Here is a 26535-nt window from a genome sequence, read left to right as displayed (position 1 = left end):
GACGTCACTGCTCCGTTATGTTGATGTGGAGGGAAAAAAAAGAAGAAAAAAAACAAAACAACTTGTGGCTAAACATCGACACCTTGTGGTATAAGAGTGTTTTAGGGGAAACAAAGCCTGATTTTTATTATTATGTGTTTTTTTATGTGTTTCTGTAACAATATTATGCTGTCGTCGTACTCTGATGTCGTTTGCAATTCTTCTTCAACACTCCCTCATAGAGTATGCGATGCTTTAGCTACCTTTATTTTAGTAGATCCGTGTTTATTTACCACTAATTTGCTCATCTCCGATCTGCTTTGCCTTCATCCGCCATAATGAGGGTGTAGTACTCTCCGCTGCCGTTAGAGGGCGGTAGGCGTACAGAGCTCTTCGTGTCAAGCCTGATGTCAAAATCCTGAAGAAGAAGCAGCATCAGGAGCAGCATGGCGGACATGAGACTACCAACTGTGCGAAAACCACTCACTTTATCGTCTTCTTTTTCTGATCGAAAGGATTTGGTGGTGCCTGGAGATGTGATCACTACAGATACTGGTTTTATGAGGTAGTCGGGTGATATACATTTATAAATCTTAAAGGTGTAACTTTTCTGCATCAGCTTTTTTTCTACAGAGATGTTATTGCTTTGAATGGAATGCTCTACAGTAAAACACTAAAACGTCCTTGTTACATTTATGTAATTGTTTTTGTTATAAATAAAGGAAGAACAATACTTTAATGGAGACATGTATTCTTAGTGTGAAAGGAGTCGCCTCTCCAAAGATGTGACCTGTAACTGCCTAGTAGCCACACCTGCTTGTCTCTATGGAGATGCATACGTTTAATGTCAGAAAGTTACATAGTGCACCTTTAATGAGTTAACCAGTAGATGGAATGAGAATGAATCCTGTCATTTTCTTTCCAACTCCGTCTATCTTTAAAAAAAAAAATGTTGGAGTTTCTTGTTTTGTTTTTAGGGGTCATGGTACTTATGTGGATGAAGAGAAGTTGACTGCGTCTGTCGCTGGAGAGGTGCAGAGAGTCGACAAGTTGATCTGCGTCAGCCCTCTAAAAACCAGGTGGACTCTAAAAACACTAATCACTGTTTTATATTTGTGAAACCTGTTTACAAACTGTTTACCCACCGTTTTAATAAGTTGACATTCTCATTGTGTCTTGTGTTTTCATTCTACAGATTCAATGGCGAGGTTGGAGATGTGGTTGTTGGGAGGATCACAGAGGTAGGAGCACATTGTTTATGTGTCTGTAAAGCTCATAATTAACGTGAATGTGTTCTCTGTGTTTAAAAGGTTCAGCAGAAGCGGTGGAAAGTGGAAACAAACTCCCGGTTGGACTCTGTGCTCTTGTTGTCATCAGTGAATCTGCCTGGCGGAGAGCTGGTGAGACTCAATACTTTACCGCTCACAGATTAGATTTTTTTTTTTTAATTAATGTATTCCAACTAGTAATGGGAAAATAAATAATAATATCGCTTATCGTGATAGAAATGGTTTGTACGACTACGACATTTCATATAATCATGAGAATTGCTAACAAAGCTAATCGCCTTTTTGTCACCAGAATCTGCAAAAAAAACAAAACAACTTCTCCATTCAATCCTATCTTTATTAAGAACACAGCATATCTGGTGCATAGTGAATGGTAAAAAAATGTGTATAGACATGAACGCCGATTTCTTGTTGTACAGCACTATAACAGATGTTTAAATATTGAACCTCTTCATAATATTCAAACTATAATTAACAGCAACTTAAATAATTATTGTAATGTTATTGTTAATTGTATTTATTTTGTCCATGATAATCGTGTCACCAAATTTCAGTATCATCCCAGGCCTAATTTCACTGAGTTCTGATTTTCTTTTGACTAGAGGAGACGGTCAGCAGAGGATGAGCTCACCATGAGAGAATATCTTCAGGAAGGCGATCTGATCAGTGTATTTTATATTTCAAATTAAAACGATAAGTATACATATAACTGACATTATTAATCTATATCCAATAGTAATCTTTTCTTTTATTTCTTTTTGTGGTTTTGCTGCTGTCACTTTAGGCAGAAGTGCAGTCAGTTTTCTCCGATGGAGCATTATCACTTCATACAAGAAGTTTAAAATATGGAAAAGTAAGTTGTACAGTAATAGTATTAAAATATGTGTATCATTTTATATTTAAACATTGACTTCTTAACTGTACCTCTGAATTTAACAGCTCGGTCAAGGCGTATTAGTGCAGCTTTCACCTTCTTTGATCAAGAGACAGAAAACACATTTTCACAACCTGCCATGTGGTGCCTCCATTATTCTTGGTAACAATGGGTTTGTCTGGCTCTACCCGACTCCAGCACAACAGGAAGAGGAAGCTGGGGGCTTTTACACCAGTTTAGAGGTATGTCACTTTTCATTCTCTGTTGACCATTGTCTGTCAGGAAAGAGTCTGATATGTTTATTTTAATATCTATATCATAAATAGACTGTATTTATTCTTCTTCATTTCAGCCAGTTAACCTCTCCGACAGAGAAGTGATTTCAAGACTAAGAAACTGTCTTCTAGCTTTAGCTGCACACAAAGTTCTTCTTTATGACACTAGTGTGCTGTATTGCTATGAATCTTCTCTTCAGCACCAGGTTGGGACAGTAATGTTTGGATTGTGTTGTTTTTTTACATGCATTGTACCTAGACTTCAGATTTATGCGTTTTGCCTCTCAACAGGTGAAGGACGTTCTAAAGCCTGAAGTAATGGAGGAGATTGTGTTGTTGACACAGCAGAAACTTATGGAACATGAAAGTTAGAAATGCCCCATCTTTATTCCCAAAATCAAAAAGACTTTTAATAATATTTGAATGAACTTAGATCTGTAACGATTTTTTTTACTGCTGAAATGTTATTGTTGTGCTGAGTTTATTTTTCTTCAATAAACTCAATTCTTTGCAGTGTCACGTTTTTTTAATTTAGCCCTTCAGATTATTGGAAAAAATGTACTGTGTGTTTCCTAAAAAGATCCAAACTGTACCTGTACCTGATGGAGCGTGATTATTGTTCATTATCTGTGTAATCACTCATTCGTCCAGGTCTGATCCATAGTAACAGCTACTAACATGTTTATTAATTAACTATCTAAAAAAATAAAAGTCCACTATGTAACTTTTTAGGTTGAGGGTCTTGTCATTGCCAAACTGTAGAATATTCTTGTCAAGGATGTTCTACAGTTTGGTATTGAACAATAGAGATAACCATAGAGACAAGCATGTGACGTCACCAATCCAAGATAGATAAGATCTGCCTTTATTAGTCCCACCGTGGGGAAATTCCAGTATTGCACCGCACAGTTAAAGAACAAGAAGGAAAATGGTACATGCAATAAAACAAGATAATAGATAGCTTAAAATAAATTTAGAAATAGACTTAAAAACAAACTAAAAATAGACTCTAATGTCTCCGTAAAGTGACTTGAGTATTGCACATAGGTGTGGTTCAGTGACTTGAGTATTGCACATGTGGTTGAATGACACATGTTCATTGTTCTGTCTTCATTGTTCAGTCTGACAGCAGCAGGAAGGAAAGACCTGAAACCTTCACACAGCGAGAGTGAATCAGTCACTGAAGCTGCTCTCCAGGGCAGAGCATCCTGCAGGGGGCGAGACTCATGGCCCAGCAGAGAAAAGACCTTAGCCAGGACCCTCCTGTCCCCCACCTCCTGCACTGAGTCCAGAGGACAGCCCAGGACAGAGCTGGACGTCTTGATGACCTTGTCCATCTTCTTCCTCTCTCTCTGTGATGCTGCTGTTCAGACCACACCGTACAGGATGATGCCACCACAGAGTCATAGAAGGTCTTCAGGAGTGGCCCTCTCACTCCAAAAGACCTGAGTCTCCTCAGGAGATAGAGCCTGCTCTGGCCCTTCCTGTACACTGCATCAGTGTTACAGGTCAGATCTGTGGGGAGGTGAGCATAATCAAAGTAAGAATAAATGTTGATGTATTTTGGGGCTATAAAATGTGCAGTTTAATGTTACAAAATATGTTGTCAGCTTTATAGGCAAAGCAATGCCATCCCAATGGAGACAAGCAGGTAGACAAAACCCCAACAGAAAAGTTACATGCAGGTTACATTTACACCTTTAAATGTCTAGTTTGTCAGAAAGGGAAAGGACAAGGTCATCAATGTGCCCACTGGTAAAACAGGGTCTGGGGAAAAGGCTGGAAACCCTGTAAAGATGAAGGAGCTATTCCTAAGACATTTTTATTTATTTTTTTATTAATGAGTTAATAATAATAGGTTTACAATCATTTGTGGCATAGTAAAAAAGTTCCACAATTAATAGTCAGAACAGACAAATTACATAGGAATGCAGAAAACAATAAAAATAAATAAATAAAAATAAATAAATACTACAAATACTACTATATTACATTTTTTAGTTTTATAGCATATTTCTTTTCCATAAAACTTACAGATGAGAAAAAAGACAGAGTTCTTTATGAAATGTGAGGAAGGATGATTTGGTTTTTAAGACTCTACACTTGTGGATAAATAATTTACCCATAACAAAGATCACATTTAAAATCATTTCACTTTTTTTTTTGTCGTGCATAAGAGCAGCAGAAATGATGCCCTTGCTGGGAAAGTCCTAAGACAACTTTAGTCATGGAAGTATAATAAACAGTCGAGCTCCGTGGAGGCGCTTCTGCACGAGCCTGGCTAGCCCACGCACGCACGCTGACGTCACACGTAGCCCCACCCACATACTTCTGTAAACCACCTTGCGTATGAAGTATGGCGGCCTCAGCGATAAACTAGCACTTGGACAAAGTTTATGGTTCAGATTTACCCCAAAGAGACATGAATACGTACGAAACTCCAGGGTTTGGTAACGAGCAGCCAGGCGAACGTCACCATTGTAAAGCAACTGCTGTAGAAGTTTGTAGAGTTGTGTTTGTGGAGTTTTTTAAAAGTCCGTGCGCTTCTTGAGTGAAGTGTCTGAAGAGACCAAACTCCGACCAAACTCCGCAAAGGCTGACGCGGAAGTTTGGAGAAGACTGTTTTAAAAGAGCTGCTTTGTCCCTGCAGCGGGAGACTTGTGTTATAAACGTTTATTTCAGCTGATGGAGCGAATCCAGGAGTGTTGATTGAGCCCAAACCCGCCTGGTGCAGCTCAAAGTGCACAGATTAGCTCCATGGCTACTTTAAGCGTTAGCCTGAGGTCGGCGGCTAACCAACGCTCCCCACGATTTAAAGGTAAAACTCCTCATTTTTTTTACTTGTACAGATGTTTAAACTGACTGTGAGAGGCTTTAGCATGTCTGTGCACATACTCTTTATTACTTTAGCGTTTAAGTTTAGCAGCACAAAGTTATTCCTGTTAATAAAAGTTGGTATTATCATATAGCACTAAGCTAAAGATGAGGTGACTGTGGCTTGGTCTGATCTTTCATCCACATTCAGGTCTCAGTGGTGTCTTTTGTATAGTCCTGACTGATTCTTTACATTTTAAGAGCCTAACTATAGTATAAATTCCACTTGACAAAATGTGTAAAGTTAAAATTACTGCAAAAGATGATGCCATAATGTCATTAAGATGAGTACACAACCCAATAGATCCTGTTTGACATGTAAACAACTTCATGTTACATCTGATTTATTTGTGTATTTTGTTTTTCCTCCCACAGATGCATTTGAAGTTCCTTTTTGTGACCTTTGATAACACGTCATTTAAATTATTTTGATGAATAACTCAAGTATACCTGAGTGCCCCGGATCTGCCTCGGTTACTCACAAACCGCACTGTGGACGCGGGTGGACATTTCTCCTTTTCTCTTCTCTGCCAAAACACCCATATTTTGGGCATTAAACCGCACCGTCCAGCTTGGAGAGTCCCGGCTGCGGCCTGGCATACTGCCCTTATGGGGCAGCAGCCGGGAAAATTTGCAGGGGACCAGAGGAGACCCAGTCTGCCAGCTTTCATCAAAGGTGGAAAGAAGGAGTCATCACGCCATGGGAGCCAGCCCTGTAATGTTTTTGCAGTACATGGTAAGACTAACAAGAACATATCAGACTTACACTCTGGTGCGGTCCCGAGACTAAAATTTCAAACTCTATTTTGATAATAGGAATAAACTCAGTACTCGATGATAATGAAAACACTTTTTTCTTTATACAATAGAATGTGATTTTCAACATTAAATAATAGTACTTTCTTTCATGTTGCCATGTTGTGGTATATCTATGTAATGCCTCAGTCGTCCAGTTCTGTTCCATAATGGTCCATGGGCGTATAGGATCTGTGCTCTTAGACTTGTTCTGATGCAGCTCTAGATCTTTTTATAGCTGTTCATTTGAGTGGGTAGTGTCGATACCTGATTCAAATTTGATTTGAAATCACCTGTGAAAAAACGTAATAAGTCGGGGTCCATGGAATTTTTTTTAAAACTAAAATTGTCACTGCAAAACTGAGCCAGAAATGACCATTAATGGATCGTTTTGCATGTTGTTACTAAAAGCACATTCAGAACGATTGTGAAGTTGCTTTATTTGAATAGTTGTGTTTACAATACAATACAGTAGGCTTATAATTAAAGGTGCAGTGTGGATTTGCATATTTACTTAGTTGCTGCAATGAAATGTGGAATTGAATTATGAAAGAGCATGTAAGTCACTTTGTTGATGGAGTGTATTAACTATCAAAAACTAAATTGAGGATACAGGTCGTTCTGTACTTTTTAAGCTCCAGGTTGCTAGCATAGCATTAGCCTGCACCATACTGTTTTAAACAGGCAGGTCTAGACCTTTGCATGCAGCTGCCTGGAAGAGAGACTGAGGACAAGCTAAGACCTGCCTCAGCTGTGGCATCCTGTACTGTGGAACTATGAGTTTGCTGGCTGGCCAGCTAGCATGGCATGTGCCAAACGTTCACTTTGTGCGAGGAACAATCAGGAATCATGTATATTTTACAAAGTCTAAAAGTGGTTAATGGATAAAAAATGCAAGTAATAGAAAAGGAATTAGTCTGAATAATCCATATAGTGGCTTAGAACAAAGTGATTCATGTAGAACAAAGTGATTCATGTAGAACAAAGTGATTCATGTACACTTCTATAGTTTTGCAGATATTTAATGGCAGATTATAAAACCTTTTCTGGTTGAGGGTCTGCCATCTGCTTGTCTCCATAGAGATATTATTTCTTTACTCAGGATGTTCCACAGTACCACCGTGCCACCTGACCCTGCTCACAGTTAGAATGTGTCAGTGAAGAAATGTTTGATTCAGTGCTGTGGAACACCCCAGGCAAAGTGATGACTCCCCCCTTCTGTCTTTTAATGTTTGGTCTGTGTCAAGATAAAATATTTTACTGAAAATGGCAAGATGTTTCTGCCAACAAGATGATGTATGTACTGTCACGGTTGTCACATATTTTTACAATTTAACCGCTGGGGGTTAAACATGAGACGGTTTGGGCAGCTCTTGAGTTCTCTATTGCTCAAGTTGTGTGCAACAGCAGCGATGTGAGTGTTAAATACACTGAACAGTGCCAACCTGTGGTCAAACGCAGAAGCAGCACTGTTGTTAAATACTTAGGTTTTCTGTCTTATTCCAGCACCACATTTAGTATTTCGGTAAATGATGTTGAACAGTTCAGTGTTTGCAGCACAATATTTTGTTAGCTGCTTATAATTACAGTTTAAGTTTACTGGTGTTGGAAAAAGTCCTTGGTCCTAGGATTGCATTAGGGATTACATTAGTGAGCCCCCCACACTAAGACAGGTCTTTATAAATATTATTGTTTTATGGTCTTTCTATTTAATGTTTGAACAGAATAGTTATCAAAATAATTATGTAATTGTGCCACAAACCAGTTTCATATCTTCTATCTTATCTTTTTATAACTTGTTCATATCATCTTCATACCTTCTTCATACCTTCTTCATACCTTCTTCATATCTTGATAAGTTGTAATATCATAATTTTGTGACTGTTGATACCTCCTTTTGTGGTTTATAAATCTATAAATCAGACACCATCACATGTATTTATGTTCAGCATACACCAGAGTATTTGCACAGTGTTAAATCTGCAGGGTTTTTTTTTTTGTTTTTTGGGTTCCTCTTCTTACTCCTCAGACTCCAGTTGAGTCCAGCTGCATTCTTCTTGTAGTTTGTTGAACCTTTGTCAGTAAAAGCTCGTGCCAGCAGTAAAAGTCCCATTCATAACAAGACATTTAAATTGTTTTTTTGTATGAGAATAGCGACACTGATCAATATTAAGAAACGTTTTTCCCCATACCCTGCCCTACTTGGAACGTTTGAAATCTATATAGTCTAGACACCAAATCTCCCATGATCCTTGGGGGCCGTGAAGATGGCTGGAGGAGGGGGTGTGTGTTTGTGTGCACTCGGAGCCCTGCAGCAGGCGCCCTGTGGTAGGCAGCTGTTGAGCCCGTCCTCGCCCTGGCTGCCCGTGGTCGTTCTCTGCTGTCATGCTAAAGCCTTTCTGGTTTTTCTTACCCTTCTTATCCTTATAATTTTTGTAAAACGCTGGTAACGTTGATGTAAGGTTTGGCTGATACATCTGGCCAATATTCGCAGGTTTTTTTGAGCGTTTGTGGAACCTTTTAGCTCCAGTATAGGTTTGTTTGGGTTTACCAGCCCGTTATGTTATTCACTAAAGCTAAATCTGCTTTTAAACTGCTCAAATTAAATATTTATCGCTAGAACAACTTATCTGGGATTAAAGTAAGTTGTATACATGAGTAGGAAGTTGTATTGGGTTTTTCCACGTTTTTTAAATCACGGTTCAGTCACCACACTACCGTTTTACTTTTATTTTTACAATTTAAATCATCTTTACATAATTTACACTGAAATCTGTGCATTAATATGTGTGTCTTCAGTGGTTCCTCCTCAGATATGTTGTAATCGTGGCCTTTTTGCAAACCATAAGACCGAGTTAAACACTGGGCAAGCCATGGCCGTGGAGAAGAATCTGACCTCTTGTGCATTCCTCTGAAATAACTGGTGCAATCCCGGTTTCTCCTCTTCTTCCCTCGTCCTTTTGTTCATTTTTTATACATATAATTGTCATGATTTAATTACACAAACTCCTAGTGCGTCACTAATAACGATACTGCCAAGAATACACAACATGACAACTTGAAAAATAGGGCTCATTGAGGGAACGATTTGGATTTTCCACACCACGGTTTTTAATTTATTTCACTGTCTCTTTGCAAATTAATTTAACATCTAGAGGAGAGACATGAACAGACATTTGCCCTGCCCTGTATTTTCCTTTGGTTGATTTGGTTAAAACGCGAAGTTTGAAGTTTGAGAAGTGGGGAATGTGGATGAAGGCTTTCGCTGGCTGTCCCGAGCACCTTCACCAACGCAGAAAAACACATCCCCAGTGTGTGCAGCCATCAGGCACACACAGCTGTTGTTTTGTCAGCAGACGGACTGACTCTATCTTTTCTAGGGATGAGCGAAACATCAGTTCTAGTGTTGCTATCGGCTGATATCGATACAGTTTGTTGATTTCTGCAGCTGCCGATATCGATGCTTGATACGTTTTTTGATGCCGATGTTTTTTGGCACTGCCCCATTTTGTGTCCCTTTTTTTTTAACAGATTAAAAGGTGAAAAATTGAAACGGATTTGTGAACTTTACTTTAACTTATGAGACATTTATGGGCCTCGCTGTCAAATGTCTCTTATCTTTTCGACGTCACGTGGTGTGATTAATGCTGAAGCCACCGTCTTAGTAACTGTGACATCGCATACATGAAATATCTCAGTCCTCCTCCATATCTTTCCAAACCAAAGTTCCAGTAATTTCGGTGTCCTCTGTATATGGGAGTCAAGCTCAGTGTTGATATATGGTTGTCCCTTGACGTAGTGTTGACTTCTCGCTCTATAAGAGGGGGGCCTGCAGTGTGTGCTGCATCTGGTTCCACTTAGACACAAAGAAAGACCTGAGCTGAGGCCCTATAGTCCCTTTATTTTATATTTGTCTGTTTCTCTTTTGGCAAGAGTCTGTCCATAGGCCTTTCTCTGGGTCTAGAAAACACATCCCAAAGACATTTTAGTTTATGTGAACGTATACCACAAGTCTCTCTGCATTGTGTGTTTGTCGTAAATGAAACACATACCAAGATTATAGTAATGACCTAGTTTGCGTCTTTTACAGTGGTTTGAGTTTTACCATTCCAAAACACTCAAAGCAAAATACATAAAACAAAAAGTCCTGCATATGACGCTGCCAATAGTAGTTATATTGGTATTTGACTCCCACACTCCCACATCTGAATCTGTTACTAGTCTTACAGTTTATCTCTGACACATGACGGTTGTGCAAACTTGACTCATTTGAACGTCTATAACACAATCAGCCTACATTTTGTCCACATTAGTATATTTCTGGTGTTGGTCAGTTGGTCCGCTGCTTTGGGTTGAGGCGCTGGCAAAAGTCCTGCTTAGTCACCTGTTTTCTGTTGCCTTATTTTGTCTGTCATCATGAGAAAATAGTTCCTAGTTCTGTTCCAAAAGTCGTGGGACCTGTGCGCTGTTCTCTCTTTTCTTGGTCTGCTTTATTTTGTGCCTGAGCTGAAAGCGGGAGGTTAATGGGTCGCCTTTAATCACATCGGAGAGACTGAGAGCATCTGTAAAATGTGCACATAAAATGCACTTTCGTCATAAAAACTGATCAGTTCCACTAAATACAGCAGGAAAAGTCCTTCAAAGACCGAGGCAATGTTTCTGTGGGTTGTTTTTTTATTATGTTTTAGTAATGAATTTAGTTATACTTTATTTATAGTCCCACTGAAAGTTAAAATCTAATATTTGGGATGTTCTGGCTCCAGGTGGAACACAACGCTGCATGTTTTTAGTGATTCGAGAAAGCGAAACGCAGACTAACACGGACTAAGTGAGTGTGACGTCACCCGCGGCGTTCAAATCCAGTCAAATGATGCGAATGTGTTTCATATTTAGATTCCCAACAGCGAGTATCATAGCAACCGAAACAAAGAGCCAATCCGGAGCGAAGCTGTTGAAGGTGACGCCCCTTCCTTAGCAACGCTGTCAATCAAACCTGTTGCTAACGAAAGAAGGCGCCTGATTTGTCTGTTATTAATGTTCATATCTTGATTTACAGACACAATAGTGAAATAAAAACCCCAGGATCATGTAGAGGGTTAATACGAACATTTAAGACCAGAATGACGAGTCTGACAGCAGCAGGGACAGAGAGAGGACACAGTTTTTCAATGTAAAGTGAATTGGAGCCAGAGTCAATGGAGCCGGAAGCGCGCACACGATCACTTCCTGTTTGGAACGCAGCGGCTAGCAGGTTAGCTATGTCCATTTATATAAACAGACTATGGTAGACGCAGGGAGAACATGGTAACTCCACGCATAATCTGGGATCTTTTTGCTGTGGGGCTAACATGCTAACCACTTTGCCACAAGTGTTTTGGGCTAAGATGCGCTGTGCCATTAACAATTGTGCCTTTTTATCTCGACCCAAGTAAAATTCTTCTGATTTAAACCTTAAAATGCAACGTTTTTAGCTTGGACCACTTCTCACGGATCAGGATATCTTGTAATTTCTTGACATGAGCTGGAAGTTTTTAGTTATGTCACCATTGTAATAATAATTCCTTACACTTACAATGCGCTTTACAGGCCTAGTGTCTTGCCGAGGGACACAACAATATCTTGGTCCGAGCGGGAATCAACTCTCTGACCTTCAGGTTGCGGGAAACTCTAACCGCCGAGCCGCTGTCGCCCCCGTATTGTTTATTTCATTAGTAGGATTCGTGAGATATGTACAACGTGTTATTCTCTCCTTTTACAAAATTGAAAAATAAAACCAGGAGCAAAGCAACGAGGAGAAACGGTGCCATGAAGCATCCCGTGGGCCAATATACGTCAGCTAACTGCTAACATACTCTGCAGGATTATAAAACGCCAATGATTCCCCTATGAGCTCACTCTCGAACAATGTGCTTCATGTTTCTCCATCTGCAACCTTTTTCTCTATGCATTTTTATGAGCGCTCGTCTCCCTCCCGACTGTGGCGAGTTAATGAGTCTCTGAGCGTCCCAGGAAGTGTGCGATTCTTCATAATGACGGTTTGAAATGGCGCAACAGAACGGCACAAACGTTTGCCGTAGCATCTCTCTGCCGTAATGATGATGACGACGATGGTGCGCTGCCAAAGTGACTCAACGCCGTGAGGTCACTTCCAAAAGTCCGAGTTTAAGTTACGCATCTGTGTTGGCTCCTCTTTAGTGTCGTTAAACTCTCAAAACTATGGCTTATCTCGATGTATGTGACCCAAACTGCACTCGCACGACTCGCAACTGCAGCGGGATTCATGCAAAAACTATTTACGCAAAAATAGTTTGACGGTTAATCGACTAAACGGCGACTAAAAGGCCCTGCAGCCCTCGAGCCCTGATACGCTCGGGTCTACAGCCTATCCTCTTGTCAGTAAAAGCATGTGGTTTGGAGCGGAGTTAAGACTTTCCGGGAAGAAATGTGAGTTACATAAATATGAGGTAGGGCTGGGCGATATGGGGAAAAAAGATCATGATTTTTTTTTTTTTTTTTTTTTTTTTTTTTTTAAGATTTTCGATTCGATTTTCTGACATTTTATTGAAAACATAGACTTCAGGCATAAAGAGCAGGGCGTCAGGATCACTGCAGGTTTATTTTGTGTCCGATCATTCTGAAGAAATCGACATTTTTATAGTTTGGAATGAGTTCGTTTATTTTTTTATTATTATTATTATAAAGGCATAAAAAACTGACCAAAGTTTAAATCAAAATCTTACGTTTGTTTGATTTTTGGCACAGCCCTTTATATAATTATTATACTATTTATACTACTTTATACTATTATATATATGTAATGTGATTTGATTTAATTTATTTATTTTTTTGTATTTTTATTTATTTTATATTTTTTGTATTTTATTTTATTTTATTATTATTTTTTTATTTATTTTGTATTTATTTATTTTTTTAAATGTATTTATTTTATGTATTTTAATTTTTGGTTTATTTATTTTTTATGTTTTTATTGTTTATTTTATGTTTTATATTTATTTTATGTATTTATTTTTTTTTATATTACCCCGCCCTGTATTGACATAAACAACATAAAACGAAGGTAAGGCAAGTTTATTTGAATTACTTCGTGTGCAAATTGTGCTGTACAAAGTGCTTTACTGAATAAGAAAGACATTAATATCACAATACAACAAATCAAAACATAAATAATCATCAGAAAAGTAACATTAGAGGAGAAAAGTGCAGAATAAACCCCTTTCAGTCACAGATAAACAGCACCGTTTGAGTCTGGATTTAAACATTGTCAGAGTCGAGGCCTGAGTCACATCTTCAGGAAAAATGTTCCAGGTTTAAACTGAACAAAACTCAAAAAGGAAAAGGAAATGTAATAAAATGAAGACTCTATGTAGTGTTATGCTCTACAAATTGTTTTAGGGTAAATTCTAGGGCTGCACTTCTACGAAACATGTTTTTGCCGTGTCGTCTGGTCAAAACTTATGAGAAAACGTGACGCTTTTCTTGTTAAAAATGTAAATTCTGTGCGTCTGCTGCATTAGGCCCCCTCCCCGTTCTTTTGAGAGCATCATCGACTTGTTTCCTGCCACACTTTAATCACCCTCTTATCTCTGGAGTCCAACACACACCACGTGATGCACTCGATTCATTCCACAGCCTGTAATTTCTACCTACAAAATGCAGTTTGTGGGTTCAGACCTGACTGTGGCGACTGAGGCTGCGGTGGATCAACTAGTCGTGTAGCAGAAGGTTAAATCCAGATAACGGGTCGCATATTTTTGGAGTGATTAAGTGACGCATCTTATCCAAAGAAATTGTTGAGTTGTGAGTGTGACACAGCTCTAGTTTAGGGGCTGGTTTAAATACGTGAATACTGTGAAGTTTAAATAAATACTGTGAAGTCAGAAACTACAGAAACTAACCCAATACAAGGCTTGTGTATGTGGTAAACACGTATAATATCTGCACTTTCAATAGTCTTATTAAATCATGAACCCCCATCCTCATCCCTAACCCATTAATCCCTAACCCTTAAACTCCTAACCCCAACCCTAAACCCCCAAGTCTAACCCCTAACCCCTAACCTCAACCCTAAACCTCTAACCCCAACCCTTAACCAGTAAACCTTAAACCTAAAGAGCTAACCCTAACCCCTAAATCCCTAAACCCTAACGCTAAACCCCAACACGAGCCCCTAAATCCTAAACTCCTAACCCCCAATCTCATCCCTAACCCAAGAACTCCTAACCTTTAAACTCCTAACCCCAACCCTAAACCCCCAAGTCTAACCCTAAACCCCTAACCCCTAAGCTCTAACCCCAACCCTTAACCCCTAAACCTCAACCCTAAACCCTAACCTCCAAAACCCCTTAACCCCTAACCCCTCAGTCAAGTAATTACTAAGTTTGTTCTTTATTAAGTCTCTGCTCATGCTTTATTAAGGTTAATTAAGTTGTATTTAAAAGTGTTACTGTGTATTTTACATTCATTTACACTAGAGCTCAGCAAATTGACAGGAATGTTTTCGCCCTCGTCTCTTTGGCCATTTTCCTGCAAATGTTGTTGCATTAAAAACAAACAAAATAGGTTTCAGTACAAATGATCTGGACATAAACAAGACAGATTGGATTAACTCATTTAAAACAGAAAAATGTAAGTCTGAACACTGGTTTTACAGAGGATTTGTTTAGGATTAAAAAGACACTTGAGCATAAATCTGATGTTTAGAAATGATGCCGTCTCAATCTCCATTTACATTTTCAGTTAACTGTACAGCCAGACCACTTGTACGCTCCTTAAAATGACCTGAACCACAGAACGCAGTTGATTTTTTTGTAAAGTTTGTGAAGCAGATCAGCAGAATGTGGAAAGGCTGGAGTACTGCATGACGAATTCGAAGAGGCTTAATAGTTTGGAAGTAGCTCAAGACTCGGGATGAAAGTGGAACAATCTGCTAAAACAACTGGATTTCTGCGGGAGCTCGGAGACGTCATGTCAGCCTGGCGTCTGGGCGCTGGTGCAGTTTGTTTGCATTCTTCTGGCCCTGGTTGTGTGAGCTGCTGAAGGTGGGAGGGCCCAGCTGATGTCACCGAGTGCAGCAAGCTGATCCTGAAAGAGGCCCTTTGTTGGCAGCACGAGTCAGCCCTAGTCCCTCCACTAAACCCTTCCCGGCGCACGAGAGAGGAATGGCACCGTTCAGACCACCTAGATGCCCACTCAATTGACACTTTTGCCACACCGCGGACATCGGGAACCACGTAGAAAGCCCATGGATCGCTCTGCTTTGTGAGGAAGGATTTTATCGAGGCATGGAAAACATGGAGACGCTCGGAAGAAAAAGTTGGTAGACCTTTCCCAGACTGTGGCGCCTGGTTTTTGTTTCAGAGTCATGTTGAAAGGAAGATCAGCCGCAACTGGATAAAGACAAAACCGTTTTTTTTTTTTGTTTTTTTGTTTTTTCCAGCTGAACAAATACCAGTGAGGACTTGTTTTCAGCGTGCATCTGATTTGAACAAAAAAATTCACACGGAAACATCAAGTAGGCAAATGAAAATGTTGGAGATATGTCTGAAATTGGTGGGGTGTAAATCTAAGAAAGGCCTGTCGTCTTCCTCCAGCTGTTATTTGGAAGGTAAAGTATGACTGCTTTTTTGTTAATAAAATAAAAAAAACACACATATACAGAGAGAGATTGAGCGAGAGGGAGAGAATCTGATATGACTGATGTTTGGAAGTGTTAACTTTTAGGTTGTCTTAAGTCTAAACAATGGGTTGTGTGCTGTGGAAAGTTGAAATGGATAGGGGGAGGGTGAGGGGCCAGACACACTGGCTAGCTGCAGAGGAAAGAACTGGAAAAAGAGACAGGAGAGAATACAAGGCAATACCAATCCAGGCGCTGTCCCACTTAACTCCTGTTTAGAAGAAAAGGCTTTTCGGTGTCGACTTTCAGCAGTTCTGTACGTTTGAAGCATCGTTTTTTTCCCCCATTATTTGCATAAAAATCGCTTTGCATTGTCGATATCTTGCGCCGAGTAAATGATTTAATCGTCTAAATAGTTTGGGTACGCGCCTCACTGAAGTAATAACCATAGAAGAAGAAGATGATTGCATGTCGAAATGTTCCACCCCAAATTAAACCTTTTAAAGTCTCGCTTCATTAGTTTGAGGGCAGCCCTGTCTGTTCAGTGTAACCAATAACCACATTTTGTCTCCATCTTTTTTTAAAAACTTGGAGATAATTATTTTTTATTTCAGTTTTGTTTACTTGATTTATTCTGACAGCTTGGCAATTGCAAAGCCCACCCAGCGAGTTAATAACAGGTAACGCCAAGATAAAGTAAAGCCTTTTTTTTAACATAATATTTCACATATGTTACCTTTTCTGTGGGGTTTCTCTCGGGTAATATTGCAACGGTGGTTTTGGAAATAACAATAGAATATAACTGATCAAAGCGCTGCTAAACGAGCTGATTAAAAGTAAAACAAACCTACAGTCTAATCTTTCAAGTCGTGTTTATAGTCTACAGTTTGCCAGAATCGTATCTAAAAAGAGCGTAGATTGTAATTTCCCACTTCTATTCCCTGAAATAATTGTCCAGTGATTGTGGAGGTGTGTGTGTTTCACTTGCTACGCCGTTTTTTTTGAGTTTTTTTTCCCAGTACAGTTAGTTTTTATCATATCGAGGGGTTGTGTGAGTAACAAAGCCAGGACATGACGTCGTTTCTCCCGCCGCAAAGCCCAAGGGGACAGCTAAAGTTTAAACGATAACGGGTCTTTTTTTTTCCCCCTAATGCTGTTTGTACATACCTCCACATACCTCCACATACGTCCACATACCTCCACATACGTCCACATACCTCCACATACCTCCACAGTCCTCCACATACCTCCACATACCTCCACAGACCTCCACAGTCCTCCACAGTCCTCCACAGTCCTCCACAGTCCTCCACAGTCCTCCACAGTCCTCCACAGTCCTCCACAGTCCTCCACAGTCCTCCACAGTCCTCCACAGTCCTCCACAGTCCTCCACAGTCCTCCACAGTCCTCCACAGTCCTCCACAGTCCTCCTTAGTCCTTCTTTCCCCCCTGACTCCGCTCATTTTCCTTTGGGAGTGTGTCAGTGTGCTGTCACCCCCTCACAAAGCGCTGTGGTATTTCAGCCCTGTAAAGTGGACATATGTGGCATGGCCCAAGTGCCGACCGCGTGCTTCAGACTCTTTAAGGAAACTCGGTCCCGCTTCCACTCGTCTGCACCGTGAGGGAGGAGGTAGAGGGTCTCAGCAGCTACAGGTGGGAGCCCCGGACACAAGAGAACAAGACAGGGATTGTTCCAAATGTTAAAAGTGCCATAGCATCCCATGATTACCACACTCTTCAGTTATTTAATGTAATCTAACCAGTATTGTTAGCCAGATGGTAGCAAATTGAAAAACTCAAGTGTATCATATTCTCCAGAGGGATTACGACATCTCGCAGAAAAAAGATTTAGCATGTTTCTGTTTGTTTATCCAGCTCGTTCGTATTAATAACCAGTCAGACCTCGTTTACTTTCTTAGGCAGAACACTGATAAAGTGGCTGATGGTGATGGACGGCCTAAAATCCTGTCAGATTATAATGCGATTGGTTCCCTGGGTATCTTTTTGAAGCTGAGACTGTTTATATAAATGGGCATAGCTAACCTGCTAGCCGCAGCGTTCCAAAACAGGAAGTGATTACGGGCTGCGCTTCCGGCTCCATCAGCTCTAATTCACTTTATATTAGCAAACTGTCTCGTCGCTTTGGTCTTAAATGTTCATATTAACCCGCTCTACGTGATCCTGGGGTTTTTACTTTTCGCTATTGTGTCTGTAAATCAAGATATGAACAAAAGTTTTAAGGACTCTGCTCTGACATTCGTTCAAATTGACTCTGTTTAGTGGTGCATTTGCTAACTCTTCTCTTTCAAAAATAACTTTAGAATTAAGTTTTTTTATTGCAATGTTATGATCTATTTCTGAGCTTTATCACATCGCTAATATTATGCCAAATTGAAAAGATCACAGTTAAAATTGTCTGACCAGTTAAAGAGGATAAATTGCGCTTGCGTCTGCTGTAAAGTTTATAATCTTTGACATCCGTGGATCATTGTGTTACTATTCGCACATTTTAAATTATAACGTTCAAAAACAACTTAGTAAAAGAAGCGAGTCTGTTGACTTCTAACTGTAGTTGTCAGCGCCCCCTATGGACAGCTGCAGATCACATTAGTGAGTAGCAGATTTGTTTTTTCATTTGTTCCATAATGACTTCTGCCGAATTCTACATGTATCATCGTTTAAGAAAATAAAATTGAACAATAAAGTAAGTACAAAGCAGCAGGAGTAAGATATGAAAATAAGCCGTTAAAGATAAAGCTCAAACGTGCACAAATCAGTCCAAAAACACCGTCGAGAGAATAAATGAGAAGGAGAAACAACTGTAACGTGGTCAAACGCTCTGAAAAGTCGATTTTTGCAGAGTAGGCCTGCTTTAAGAGCCAGGGTTTACGCTCTTGTGCTTAATATTTCCAGGAATGCACAGGTTTAAAGGTGCTGAAGTTTAAGGGAAAGGTCTGTCATTACTGTAAATACGGGTTAAGACTCTTTGAATTGGCACTTCTTACCTGTATCACTTAAGTCACTGGGAAATTCCTTGCATGGGTAGATTCTCATGGTTGTTAAGGGTTCTGCAAAAATGAAAACTAAGCAGGGATAATCCAGGAAATGAAAATGTGAGGCAACTGGGGCGCTCGGGTCACATGGTTGGGTTTGGAGCTGTAATCCAACAGCTGATGGAAGTCTCTGGAAGCCGGCGATATTGCAGGGGAAATGAAGGAATGTAAATGACACACGGAAAGGCTAGAGTTGACACGTTGCTGATTCATCCAACATGTGGAATAGTCAAATGGGAAAACCATCACAGCAGCGTCGTGCATTCCAAACAAACGCCTACACAGCTCTCATGCTCTCACTTGTCCCGTCTACATATTGTTTGACGTTTTCTTGATGATCACTTTTGGTAAATAAATGTCTTTCTGATGTGTGCGTATTGCAGAAGCTCTCCAGAAACCAGACTTTGAAGGCCAGGGTCTGACTGAAGCGGCTCGCTGGAACTCCAAAGAGAACCTTTTGGCCGGCCCCAGCGAGAATGACCCCAACCTGTTTGTTGCACTCTATGATTTTGTGGCCAGCGGTGACAACACACTCAGCATTACTAAAGGTAAACGCTTTCACTACTTCCCATCTTTCTATTTATAGGGCATTAGATTGACTTTTGTTTAGATAAAAACAAGTTGGTTAATAAGTGAAATTCCCACAGTATCTTATCTTATCACATTTCCCGTTCTGGCTTTATTTACTCCTGATGACGATGATGCTCCTCTGAACCTTTTCCACTGAAACAGCTGTAATCAATAGATTTAATAAACACACAAAAGAACGAGGAACATAATGTTCATGTTAAAAAGAAAACCAATATCCTGCACAGGTTGTTTATAAAAGCATTGAGCTGTCGTGTCTAAGTTTTAAGATTAGATTAATGTGTAAATCAGGTGTGTGTCTGTGTATGGCACAATGATCACTACTATATTACCCTGAAGTGTTCAGTGTACAGTCTAACAGCAGCAGGAAGGAGAGGCTTTGAGAATCTCCTTAACACAGTGAGGGTGACACATATACGGTCCAGCTGATGTGATTTTGGCAGGAGTTTGTAGCCGAGCTCTGAGTGAGCGGTGGGTTAATCAATGATAAGAAGAGGTTTATTTACCTCTTATGGAATCATACAGTTCACTTAAGTGTTCAGTAAATGTGATCACCTTGTGACTAACACCTATTTACTTAAAGTACTTACTTTCGTACTTTAAATAGACACGTTTTCATTCTGTGTATCGCTGTATTGTGTCCTTAACCAGGAGAGAAGCTTCGTGTGCTGGGATATAATCACAATGGCGAGTGGTGTGAGGCTCAGACCAAGAACGGCCAGGGGTGGGTCCCGTCCAATTACATCACTCCAGTCAACAGTCTGGAGAAGCACAGCTGGTACCACGGCCCAGTCTCACGAAACGCTGCAGAATATCTGCTCAGCTCCGGCATCAACGGGAGCTTCCTGGTGCGAGAGAGCGAGAGCAGCCCAGGCCAGCGCTCCATCTCTCTGCGATATGAGGGAAGGGTTTACCACTACAGGATCAACACCGCCTCTGACGGCAAGGTACACACAGCTTTAACTTACTCTGTGGAGAAGGCAGACGATGCACTAGAGCCTCGTTAAGCCTTTGAACAACCAATACCAACACCGAAAATGTAACTTGTGTTTGTGGAGAACCCAGGAAGTGCTAACCAAGGCTTCTAAAAGTTCTTTATAATTCAGCTGCTGATATTTTAAGGCCAAATTTCATTAAGTGATCTGACATAAACCATATAAACCATTGCTCATTGTCACTAAAGCCTTTAAACAGGACACATTACACAGCTTTTGTCTGCTGTATAGTTTTATTTGTTTTATTTTGGATGTTTTAAATCATAAAATTGATCCAGAACGACTTGATAAAAGAAACAAGTCACCGATTTATGGGACGTAAATCTGCCCCTGATGCCTCATTGTGTTGCACGATGGGGCAGTAGGTTCACAGCTGCCCCTTTTATGGTGCGTTGTTGTAAAAATCACAACCAAAGATGCCACATTTGCATGAGAATTCTCCTTTAAAAAGCAGAGTGGTCTCATTTTCATAGTTAAAACATGATGCATCTTTAAGTCGAGTGGTCAGCTCACACAGAAAGGCTGAGTTTTTTTGGGTTTTTTTTACAGCCAGTTGTCTGTCTGTACTTTAAACCTTCTCCATATCTAAGGCCACAGTTATATGTTAACACTTGGGTCTGTGAGGCAAAGGCCTGCTGGTTTTCAGGCACGTTAGCTATGGCAAGAGCGCATCTATCTTGCCACTATGCTTTGAGTAATGGGCAGCAGCGGCAGACACGAGGCTGGCTAGACTCAGATGCCGACACCCAAGCTAAGACATGCATAAGCACCAACAGATGCAGCCAAGTATGCATGCACACACACATGGACAGAGGGGAGAGATTGGGAGAGCGTGGCATGCAACACACACACACATTTCCTTGTCTGGTATTGTTTTCCGTCCTCCCACTGAGAGCTACAAGTCAGACGTTTGGTATGAGGGACTTCTGCAATTTAAGATGACCTCAAATCCTGTGTTCTCGGGTATGGATACAGGAAACAGTTGCTTTGTAAACTGTATTTTGCTCGTTTTGCATTTCCACCGTAATCCGTGTCGTAACAGCTGAATCTTAAAATGTTACGTCTTTATAAAACTCGCAAAAAAAACGTATCAGATAAACAAACAAACATAATCGGCAACAAAGATCATCGCCTTTGCGTCATCAGAGTGTGCAGGGGAAAAAAACTACTGTACTTCTCCCTGATGATCTGTTCTGGAGCGTTGTTCATTTTCACTTATAACAAAGTACAATTATATAACAGTTTGAAGATGGAACGTATTTTTCATTTTTCAGCAACTTTAATACGGTAATTAGCGTGATATTAGTGGTAATCTGAATTATTTTGGGCATGAGAATCGTGACACCAAATCTCAAAATCATCCTAGAGTTGATAAAAAGTAATTTCTCTGACACTTTAACAATGAAATCTTTGGCTATATGACGTTATAAGGCAGTGTCCAGCTGTAACCTGACCAGAACTGAAGAAACGTCTCGGACCAGCAGCCAAACGTCTTCACTCCTACAACGTTTTGATTTTTCTTTTGCCATAAACCAGACCTGGACGACTGAGAGATTACACACAAACCTTTGACTGTCCTCCTCCCCGCTGTTTTAATGTAAGAAAAAACTGTCACTAGCAAGAATCTTCATTTATTCGCCGGTGTCTTTACAGCTGTACGTATCATCGGAGAGCCGCTTCAACACACTGGCAGAGTTGGTCCACCATCACTCCACGGTCGCTGACGGACTCATAACGACGCTACATTACCCCGCACCGAAGCGCAACAAGCCAACCATCTACGGGGTCTCTCCCAACTACGACAAATGGGAGATAGAACGCACCGACATCACCATGAAGCACAAACTGGGCGGGGGGCAGTACGGAGAGGTGTACGAGGGCGTTTGGAAGAAGTACAATCTCACTGTGGCCGTCAAAACACTAAAGGTAAAAAATGAACAAAGAATAGAGCAACACAAGTGTATTTCTAGAAGTACAAATGCTACCCTCTGGTGTTAAACGTGTGAAACTGCAGCACAAGTACGGTAACGCTCCACTTCTGTCTCATAAACCAGGAGGACACGATGGAAGTAGAAGAGTTTCTCAAAGAAGCAGCTGTCATGAAGGAAATCAAACATCCAAATCTGGTGCAACTCCTCGGTAAGTCAAGAGTTTTGTTTTGTGAAGGTTTGTCTATTGATTCAAAGTTCCGCAGCGTCTTTATTTTCATATCGCTCGTAGGTGTGTGCACAAGAGAGCCCCCCTTTTACATAATAACGGAGTTCATGACTCATGGAAATCTGTTGGATTATCTAAGAGAATGCAACAGGGAAGAGGTCAACGCCGTGGTGCTGCTTCACATGGCCACGCAGATCTCCTCAGCAATGGAATACCTGGAAAAAAAGAACTTTATTCACAGGTGGGTGGAGGCCAACAGAACGTGCTCAGTGAGTTTAGTGTGTGCATCAGGCTTTTATTTGACACTATAAAACATTTACGTTCATCTAATTCATCGTCGAACGCTGACTTCTCATTTGTTCTTTTTTATAGAGACTTGGCTGCTCGTAATTGTCTTGTAGGTGAGAATCATCTGGTTAAAGTGGCAGATTTTGGTCTGAGCAGGTTGATGACTGGAGACACGTACACGGCTCATGCTGGAGCCAAGTTCCCGATCAAGTGGACTGCGCCTGAAAGTCTGGCTTATAACAAGTTCTCCATTAAGTCTGATGTGTGGGGTGAGTCCCTCGGCTTTAGAAGTGTAAACATTATTAGACTAAATACCTTTTAAATGTGTGCTCTTTTTATCTTAGCATTTGGTGTGTTGTTGTGGGAAATAGCAACCTATGGCATGTCCCCTTATCCCGGCATTGACTTGTCTCAAGTCTATGAGCTGCTTGAGAAGGATTATAGAATGGACCGACCAGAAGGTTGCCCTGAAAAAGTCTACGAGCTGATGAGAGACTGTGAGTACCAAATCCAACAGATACATCAACACCACCACTCAGCAAATACACCAACACCATGATTTAACACACGTCTCTGTCAGGTTGGAGATGGAATCCATCTGAGCGACCAACTTTTGCTGAAGCTCACCAAGCCTTTGAAACTATGTTTCAGGAATCCAGCATCTCTGATGGTAAAATGCACAATAATGAATGAATATTTGATTAGTATTTACATTAAATCCTTCACTGCTGCAGAATGCACAGTTAATATTTATTGTAAATTGTGTTTCAGAGGTTGAAAAAGAGCTGGAGAAAAAGGGTAAGAAGGTCACACTGGGGTCCATCCAACAGGCTCCAGAGCTGCCCACAAAAACACGAACACTCCGTAAAAACATGGACAGGGATGAAAATCCTGGTGAGTTCACAATTTATTACCTTTGTTAAAAACAATAAAGGGGGAAAACTTTCTGAAATGTTACATATTTATTTTAACATTTCTATATTTCAGATTTATTGGAGCAAGAAGGAGTTGTCTCCTCACCTATGCTCCCCAGAAAAGAGCGCCCTTTCCTGGACAGTAACTTAAATGAGGATGACCGATTGTTACCAAAGGACAAAGATAAGACCCGGAGCAGTGGCTTTCTCAGCCTCATTAAGAAGAAGAAGAAGAACGCTCCAGCGCCGCCAAAAAGAAGCTCGTCTTTCAGAGAGGATGTTCACCCAGAGCGCAGGGGGCTCACTGTAGACGCCACTGACAACGGTGCACCTCAGGACAACGCACACAACCTGGACTCAAAGTTTCAGGGTCTGGCCAACAATGGAGCAGTGGGCGTCACTAATGGGGCCCCGACCTATCCTGGACCTGCTTTTCCTAGAAAGAAGTATGTCCCAACAATGTTGGGGTCAGGGTCCAAAATAGCTACTACCCCCCCTAATGAAGAGGAGCTGACAAACTCGAAGCGTTTTCTGTGGTCGTCAAGCATTCCTGTTGGAGCAGACAGCTCTGAGTGGAGATCAATGACTCTTCCACGAGACCTTGGTCACCGCAGCATTCACTCGAGCTCTGCGAGGCCCGCTTTACCGCTCAAAAGAGCAAGTGAGCAAAAAGGGGAAGCCACCCCTCGCCTAGGGACTCTGACTCCACCCCCCCGTTTGCCTAAAAAGGCAGAGGAAGCACCTGAAGACTTTTGTAAAGACACTGAAAAGACACCCAGTCCAGGGTCAAGTCCCCAGGCCTTAACGCCTAAGCTGGTCCGAAGACCAGGGACTGGAGCTGAGAACTCTAAAACCTTCGCTCTCCAGGCTGAGCTGCTTAAGCCAAACGTGTTCCCAGCTTTAGGGGCGGCTGGTGACGAATGCAGGGCCCGCAGAAACAAGTTTCCAAAACCCAAACCAGCTCCACCTCCACCTCCTACCAACCCCAAAAAAGTCTCCCGCAGTCCCACACAAGAGCTGCCCTCTCCGTCAGACATGAAAGGCAAAGGCCCCTCTGTGTCTGAACCCCAACACACAACCACTGCCACTGAGCAGCCCCGCTCTCCCATTGGTGATGGCTCCAAGAAGCTGCCCCTAAGCTCCAGCACAAAACCTCAACCAATGAAGACCTCCTCCTCCTCTAACTCTGTGACATCTTCTCTTTCCAGCCAGAGCCTCGGAGGCTTCTCCTCTTCACTCATCTCCCCTGGGGAACAGACTTCAGCCACTGCTTTCATCCCTTTAGTGAACACCCGGCGCTCCCTGCGTAAGACTGCACCGCGTTCTTCCTCAGAGCGCACTCCTAATTCAGCTGTGACGCGTGAAATGGTTCTAGAGGGCACAGAGTTACTGCGTGTGGCCATAAGCCGCAACTCGGAGCAGACGGGGAGTCACAGTGCTGTGTTAGAAGCTGGCAAAAATCTGTCCAAATATTGTATGAGTTATGTTGACTCTATACAGCAGATGAGGAACAAGTTTGCTTTTCGTGAGGCCATCAACAAGTTGGAGAGCAGCCTTCGAGAGCTGCAGATTTGTCCTACGTCGTCAGGGGGCGCTAATGCACAGCAGGACTTCAGCAAACTTCTCTCTTCTGTCAAAGAGATCAGTGACATCGTTCAGAGGTAGCGCCGCAAACTAAACATCCAGACTTGCCTTGTTTGTGAACAGTGGTCTATGGCAGGGTACAGGCTGCTCGGCAGCAGTTAACACGTGTAGCTTTGCTTCTACATTATGTGCTGAAACGCTAAAGCCTGTGGTAACAAAAGAGATAATATGGAAAGCCCAAAACTTCAACACAGTATTTTGTGGCTCAATACATTTCCAGGAGATGTTGCTGAACATTTTTTTCAGCAATATTTTTTACAATTTATTTGTTTAGACAGTAGTTTTTTTTACTCCAAAACCATTATGCATTTAAAGCAGATGATGTCTGTTTGAAATCAGAGGTAAATTTAAGTATTATTCTCTGTGCCTGTCATATCTAAGAAAGTGAATCATGAATTTGACACTTTACAGTGAACATTGTAAGGTGTAATTGTTTGAGGAATGAATGCTTTATTAGTGTTACCAACAGTGCCAGAACACTATTAGCAGGTCTATATCACTGTGCCTTCACTCGTGCATTTAAAACCTTTTTTGTAGAAAGGTCAAGTGTGCCACAACAAATGTGTTATTACCAAAAACATGTCTCCGGAGCGGAGAGGGACCAGGGTGTATTCCTATGCTGTTTATATTTTGAGTTTGAGTTCGCTTTCTTCACGTGCCAGTCTCTAAAGCCATCATCCGCGAGGGTTTAGTCTTAACAAATTGCTAATTTTCTAGAGCAGATTTTGCTTTAGTGACTGAACAGCCACTTTACCTGAGTGTTTATTCTTTTAGTCACACATTGACAATGGCCTTTTCTTCCCAGCATAAAGGGTTCAGGTGAAAACACTGGACTAAGATGTTTGCTCATCTGTCGTACTCGATCACTTTGAATGGAGAGCTCAGTTAGACTCTAAACGTCCTCTGGGTTATGACTCTGTGGTACTGGTCATTTCTGCTCTCGACAGATTCAGTCCTCTGCCGTACTTCAACATGGTACATTCTGCGCTTGCCATCTGTAATTTTCCCTTTTCCAGCCATACCACTCTGAGTTTGTACGCTGCCTCACTTATGTAAAGAAATGTCTTTGTAAATATGTTTGTTTGCTCCTCAAGTTCGGTGCAATTTTTGTTGCAATAAAATAAATGTTACTTGAAAATCACGTTTTTGTTGAGTGGACGTGACAAACACACACGA

At 41.1% G+C, this 26535-nt stretch overlaps 2 protein-coding genes across 3 annotated transcripts; both read left to right on the top strand.

Moving 5' to 3' along the window:
- Positions 1 to 407: 407 nt before the first annotated feature.
- exosc2 (exosome component 2) lies at positions 408 to 2929 on the top strand. Its single transcript, XM_033989445.2, has 9 exons — positions 408 to 544; positions 957 to 1058; positions 1175 to 1220; positions 1290 to 1379; positions 1871 to 1936; positions 2053 to 2121; positions 2208 to 2384; positions 2495 to 2623; positions 2709 to 2929. Exons 1-9 carry the CDS (start codon positions 426 to 428, stop codon positions 2787 to 2789), a joined length of 879 nt encoding a protein of 292 aa, XP_033845336.1. The 5' UTR covers positions 408 to 425; the 3' UTR covers positions 2790 to 2929.
- A 1810-nt stretch (positions 2930 to 4739) lies between these two features.
- abl1 (c-abl oncogene 1, non-receptor tyrosine kinase) lies at positions 4740 to 26500 on the top strand. Of its 2 annotated transcripts, XM_033989443.2 has the most exons (12): positions 4740 to 5235; positions 5667 to 6027; positions 19157 to 19321; positions 20013 to 20308; positions 22010 to 22282; positions 22411 to 22495; positions 22577 to 22754; positions 22886 to 23070; positions 23146 to 23298; positions 23382 to 23471; positions 23573 to 23695; positions 23789 to 26500. In XM_033989443.2, the coding sequence occupies exons 2-12, from the start codon at positions 5901 to 5903 to the stop codon at positions 25378 to 25380; spliced, it is 3267 nt and encodes a 1088-aa protein (XP_033845334.1). In that variant the 5' UTR covers positions 4740 to 5235; positions 5667 to 5900; the 3' UTR covers positions 25381 to 26500. The 2 variants fall into 2 exon arrangements, with proteins under 2 accessions (XP_033845334.1, XP_033845335.1); XM_033989444.2 differs by lacking the exons at positions 4740 to 5235; positions 5667 to 6027 and adding an exon at positions 15155 to 15711 and having other exon boundaries at positions 23789 to 26491.
- Positions 26501 to 26535: the final 35 nt, after the last annotated feature.

The sequence above is a fragment of the Periophthalmus magnuspinnatus genome, chromosome 23, assembly GCF_009829125.3.
Source record: "Periophthalmus magnuspinnatus isolate fPerMag1 chromosome 23, fPerMag1.2.pri, whole genome shotgun sequence".
NCBI classification, from domain to species: Eukaryota; Metazoa; Chordata; class Actinopteri; order Gobiiformes; family Gobiidae; genus Periophthalmus; species Periophthalmus magnuspinnatus.
The sequence above is the reverse complement of the archived record's forward strand: the minus strand, read 5'-3'. Positions and strand labels throughout refer to the sequence as shown.